This window comes from Equus asinus, chromosome 10, assembly GCF_041296235.1.
Source record: "Equus asinus isolate D_3611 breed Donkey chromosome 10, EquAss-T2T_v2, whole genome shotgun sequence".
Classification (NCBI taxonomy): domain Eukaryota; kingdom Metazoa; phylum Chordata; class Mammalia; order Perissodactyla; family Equidae; genus Equus; species Equus asinus.
Window position 1 is genome coordinate 50,392,526 of NC_091799.1, and position 6,591 is coordinate 50,399,116.

Consider the following 6,591-nt stretch of genomic DNA (forward strand, 5'->3'; position numbering starts at 1 on the left):
AGAGGAAGATTGGCAACTGATGTTAGCTCAGGACCAATCTTCCTCACCAAAAAAAAAAAAAGAGCATACCTTTAAAAAAAAAAAACCTTCTCAGAGAAGTCTTGTCACTACAACTCTCCTCCAATACAATTCTATTTCATTATTCTGTTTTATGTTCTGTTAATACTATACCATGTTTCAATCCTTTATGTCAACCTTTCTCCAGATATTTAGTTTTGTGTTTCTTCTATAAATCATGTATAGATTATATGCATTTAATCAGTGTGACTGCTGAAATCTTTAATAATCAATTTAATCCACAATTTTTTCTCATGCTTACAGATATATTTATACTTATTTCTAGGAGTTTTTGCTATTTTATTTTCATTTAGTCTGATCTTTGTTCTCTTTTTTTCATTTTCTAATGTTTCTTCCTGTTTGAGTGATTGAGTTTTCATTGCCTAACGACTATTATCTTTTTGCTTTGAAAATGTCCATTTTACTTTTTATCTTATTTGACATAATAAAAAAATGTGTATGAAAACTATGTTTTCTCTAGACAGATTACCAATACACAGACATACACATACCTACACTTACCTGGGAGACCAAAGGAAATACAATTTATCTTACGTTTACTTTCTATGCTTTCTTCACTTTTTAAACGTTGATTTTTGGGGGAAGTTTATTTCACATTTTATGAGCATATTGCATACCTAAATATATATCAAACGAAATTTAGATATGACTAGTAGGATTATCTGTTTCTTTGCTCAGTATTTTTTCTAATAAACTAGATTATCTCTATCAACCAAAATATTATTTCTCTACTGTAGTGCATTCTTAAATAACTATTTTAGAAAAGTTATGTGTTTGGCAATGTTTTGGAAGCTTTGTATGTCCTCAAATCCATTTGCATTATTTTGTCACTTAATGCCACATTACATGGATATAGAATTATTAATACTCTACCTATCTTCTAGAATCCAACGTGGTTGATAAATTACCAGATGTGAGTTTAGTTTATGTATAGGTAGATTTTTTGTTCCTCCTCTGAGAACATAATATTTGTGTTTATTAATGTCAATATGATGTGTATATTTTGGAATTTTTAAATATTTGTTCTTATTTACTGGGCCCAGTACCTGCATTATCTTTTGGATATTGAAGACAGGCATCTTTCCTCATCTCAAAAAAAATTAGTTTCTACCATTCTGTCCTGCTAATCTTCTTTATTTAGTGCATCCTGGAGGAGTCATCTGGTGCACCGTGCACGCAGTTGTGCACTAGGGAAGAATAGCACTGGCCATGGAGAGGAGATTGTGCACAGCTTTCCCACCTCTGTGGTCAGTGGCATCCCACCGGCAACTCGAATTTACCATAGTAGGAGTATGTACTCTATGGAAATTGGAAAACACTGTAAATCATGCACTTTTTTTTTTATATTCTGTTTGGAGAGATGATTAACACACTACTCCCTTCATCTTTGATCATTTTTTAATTTTATGATATATATTTATATATTTTATGTAATATATAATACGTATTATGTACATCTTTACATATGTTTTTTATAAAATACATACTTTTTTCACAGTATAGAAAGCATATGCATATTCTATCTTCCATTTGGTAAACTATTTTTCAGCTGTGTCTGTTCTACTCTTGAGTTCTATTACTGTCTTTTTCTTCTAGATTTAATAGCTTTTTTTTAGAGACACATATTTCCCAGTTCTTTTTTATCCTGTCCACTGTTTTTGAAACTACCCTGCCATGGTGGTCTAGTGGTTAAGATTCAGTGCTCTCACCATCTTGGTTCTAGTTTGTTTTATGGTCAAGGAACCACATGACCCATCTGTCGGTTTCCACACTGTGGTGCTATGTGTTGCTGTGATGATGAAAGCTCTGCCACCGGGATCTCAAATACCAGCAGGTATGGTGGGTAGGTTTCAGTGGAGCTTCCAGACTAGACAGACTATGAAGAAGGACCTGGCCACCCACTTCCAAAAATTTGGCCATGAAAGCCCTATGAATAGCAGCAGAGCATTGTCCTACATGGTGCTGGAAGATGAGAGGCCTGCACAGAAAGACCAAGCTAGCTTTCCTTTTGCTGTAATAGCATTACTAGGAGTCAGAATTGACTTGACTAACAACAACACATTTCTGAAACTATTTTAAAGTTCTTTTTACTTTATTTAGAATCTTTCTGCAATATTTAGTAATTTTCTTTCTTTTACTTTCCTTCCTTCATTCTTTTTTTCCCTTTAGTTTACAGATTCTCCTTGAGGAGTTTGTTTACACTTAAATATGTGAAACATCTTCACAGTATTCTCTTCTTTTATATTTGAGTATCTTTCCTTACCCTACTGCTTGCTGAGACTCCCACTATCATCTTAAGGCATGAATACAGCTTATCTGCTGAGAATTATGGTGAATCCTTTTCTTTTTTTTCATGCCTTGGATTGAAAAGCTCATCTTGTCACGTATGAGGGATGAGAGACCTCATCGTCAGCATCTCTACAAGTCATCCTGAATGAACCTCTTCAGAATCCCTGTCTTTGTGCCTATGAACTTCAAAGTTCAAAGCGCTTCCATTTCTTTTACTTACTATTCGTGCTAGAGTTTGTGCTGGGGGTTCCCTCAATTTTTTTTTCTGGGATCTTATGCTATGTTTTCTCATTTTTTGAATTCTTCAATATTTCCTATATATAAAGGGTAATATTTCTTGTTTTTTACTATTTTAAAAAAGTACATTTCAGTCATTTCATGGTATTTGGAGAGGTGGTGGAACCACATATGCATTAAATGATTTTCATTGTATAGTTTAAAAACAATTACAATATTGAATGATTATATAGCAAGGCAAGACTTCCTTTTTCTTGTATGGATAAAGTGGAAAAATGTTTTGGAAAACAAATTTATGTGTCCCTGTTTTTGCCTTACCAGTTGCATTTCTAAAACTAGAAATACATAAAATAAACAGAGAGTACAAATGAGAAATTATGCTCAATGTAGTTATTAATCAAATATAAAAATGTAAACACTAAATCTATCCAATGATAGGGAAACATTTTAATAAATTATTTATATTTTTGGAGATACTTTTGGATATCTTTGGATATTTTTGGATATATTTTTGGAAACATTTTAACAAATTATATTTTGAGAGATAATTCAATACATAGAAAAGCTCACAATAATATAAATTTTAAAAGGTCATATGGAATCATATATGCACTATATTATAAAGGCAATATAAATATATTATCATAGAAAAACTCTGCATTAAATACAGAAAAATGGTAACAAGATATTTTCAAATGTGTTTCCATTTTCATCCAAGACTAAGTTCTTTTGTTCAGCTTGTTTTCCGTATGTTTGCTGTTCCTTTTATACTATTTGCTGCTTTCTTTTGGAGGGAAGATATGTCTATCATCTCTTTGTTGTAGAGTATATTGTATTTATCTGTATTTTATTCTAGCTATACTTTTCTTCTGAACTATGTTAGCATTTAATTTGTGCTGTATGGCAATAATTTGTTTTTTTAATGGAATCTCTTTTCCATATTACCTTTAAATGGGTTTTAATTTTGTATTTGCATGATTTTTTTTGAAGTAGCTCTTTCTACATAAAGTGTGGCTTCCTTGACTTTGTACCTGATTTTCTTTTCATTTTTAGCTGTTTCTTTTATCAAATTGATATTTTGTGTCACAGAGGTCATATTTTATTTAAGTTGATTTATATTCTGACATACGTATATTCTGTCTTGTGTCATTTCTTTAACGTGTAAAGAAGTGATGATTTTATAAATGTGAGGTTTCTTGTAAAGTTTCTTCTCTCCTTGGGTACAGTAAATGAAAGCTTGCATTCCAAAACATGTTCCATTAAGTTCCCAATTCTTCCTTTCATTCGTGGGGAATTCATATAAAATTCTGGAAAACAAATTCAACCAGTATTTTATAACTTTTCTTTCTGTCTCCCATTTTACCTTCAATCTAGTTTTTTTGGAAGTAGAGACAGGTCCAAACATTTTCTTTAACCTTTGTAGACTGACAACAACATTCTGGTACAAAGATGAGTTTTAGATGATCCTAGTTTTGTTTTATGTCATCATAAGTCTAAATCAGATGAAAGCCCACAGAGGTTCTGTGTGAATTTTACTTCTTGTTAGAATGCTTCTTTCTTTCCTTGTGGGAATCATAATGAAAGATGAGAGTAAAATTCAGAATGTGGATTAAATCAATTTTTCTATATTTGCATGATTCCCTTAAAATGCTTGAGATTAACAAATTCATAAAGTTCACTTTGAAGAGAGAAAGGGATAGAGAGAATGACACACAATCTCTCCCACTTTCACTCAAATTCTATACCCTTTAAGGAAAAGGGGAATAAACTTAAATAACACATGGCTTGATCTTCTTGACTAAAGCTTACTTATTTTATTTCTTTATTATTCAAATTATTTCATAATTTGCATCACAAACATAATCAGAGTATCACAATTTTGAATTATATTTGTATTTTTTATAATAGAAATGAGCTAATATATTGGGACTTGTCCATTCGCTGGTTTAAACTGACATTGTGGAAGAATGGTCATACATTTTGTAGAAGTTTATTATACATATAACACATGTGAAAATGTAGAAATACAGTATGTTTTATGTTCTATGATAACATATAATATGAAACAATTAATTTTGCCCACAGTGTGAGGTGGATGGTGTTTCCAGATAGCTGGAGAGTTCAGGTAACATTTCAGTTAAGCTTTTAGAAAGAAGTAGATATTTGCCAGTTATACCAGTGCTCCAGGGTGAAATAATTTGTGAATGAAAGTCGAAGGCATGGCTAAGGAAAAGCAAAGAGTTTTCTGTAGAAAGAACATAGAGTCTTGGAATTCATGATGAGGATGTTTGGGAATAATGAAACACCATTGTGGCTTGAGAATACTAGCTTCTTATAGAGTTCTTTCTTTTCTACTCTTTATGACACTGTACAAGAAATCAGTACTTAGAACAAATAACCCATGAGCTAAGAATAGCCTGGAAGCTTTTGCCTATGCATGTATCCTTTCTGAACCAAAACGACTTCCCATTGTCAGTGTCCTCAATGCCCCTTTCACATCTTTGTTTCTCAGAGTGTAGATAACGGGGTTTAAGAGTGGAGTGACTATGGTGTAGAAAAGAGAGACAAACTTTCCTTGGTTTTTGGAGCTGCTTTTGGCTGGCTGAAGGTACATGAAGATGATGGTCCCATAGAAAATGACGACAACAATCAGGTGGGAGGAACAAGTCCCAAAGGCTTTCGAGCGCCCTGCTGCTGATTTGATCCTCAGCACAGCTTGGGTTATAAAGCCATAGGAGGCTAAGATGAGTGACACGAGGATAATTAGAAAGACCACACTGGCCACAAAGAGTTCTACCTCATTGAAAGTTGTGTCCACACAGGCAAGTTTGATGAACACTGGCACCTCACAGAAAATGTGGTCCAGTTTGCTGTGACCACAAAGAGGGAGCTGCACAGTAAGGGAGCACTGAATCAGGGAGGTGATGAGGCCACTGAGCCATGCTATACTGGCCATGGATGCAGACAGCTGAGGATGCATAATGGTTGTGTAAAGCAGAGGCTGACAGACAGCAGCATAGCGGTCATAAGCCATAACTGCCAGAAGAATACACTCAGAGGAGCCCAAACCCGTGGCCACATAGAGCTGGGCCACACATCCACCATAGCTCATGGTCTTGTCTCTCTTACCCATGGTAACCAGCACCTGTGGGGCAACACTGGTAGTGAAGCAAATGTCCACACAAGAGAGGTTGCTGAGGAAAAAGTACATTGGTGTGTGGAGTTTGGGGTCCAGGAAAGACACCAAAATGATGGCTGTGTTCCCCAAAAGTTTTAAGATGTAGAAGAGCAAAATTATGACAAAAAGGATCCTCTCTAGCTGGGGCTGATCTGAAAATCCCAGGAGAAGAAATCACTCTTCAGAGCTATTGTTGCTTTCCTCCATTGCCCTGCAGACTTCAATTCATAATATGATTGATATTCTGGAGAAAGAAAGTGATGAGGTGAACATTGGTAAGCTGTGATTGTTTCCAATGTGATTATTTCCCTTTACTAACATTCAGCTCTGTTGTAAAGACTGACAGCACTTTCCTCAGTGTGCATCCTTTGACAGGAAAGGCTCCTCCTTTGGTTTCCTTGAAGCGGATTTCATTCTTTCTAATGGGAACAGCTCCAGTGCAAACACCAGAACAAAGACCACTAGTTTACATCCGTCATCCAAGCAGCTATCATCTGCCCCTCGTTCTTCCTCAAGCAGAGACATGTCTGTAGATTTAATGATGTTCACTTGTAAGACTCTATCAGAGTGGGTTTGATACTCTGAGTAGAGTCTTCAAACACATATTTTTAAATTAAACAGTGGCAGATAGAGATAGAGTTGGCATTAGGAAAAATAACACAGACATCTGTGGAGAAAATATAGCTTAGAGGTTGGTAGTGATGGTACATCTTAGGCATGGAGAGAAGTCTGAAGTGGTGTGGCAGAGAAGGGAACTGCTGAAGAGGTGATCTTGAGTGGAGAGGATGGAGAGTAAGAGAGAATCAAAT

The 6,591-nt window shown here is 34.8% G+C and overlaps 1 protein-coding gene across 1 annotated transcript; it reads right to left on the reverse strand.

The window, feature by feature from the left end:
• Positions 1 to 5,035: 5,035 nt before the first annotated feature.
• On the reverse strand, positions 5,036 to 5,989 carry LOC106846124 (olfactory receptor 2G6-like). Its single transcript, XM_014864717.1, is given in 1 exon segment — positions 5,036 to 5,989. A coding segment is annotated over 1 exon segment (954 nt).
• Between the last annotated feature and the right edge of the window lie 602 nt (positions 5,990 to 6,591).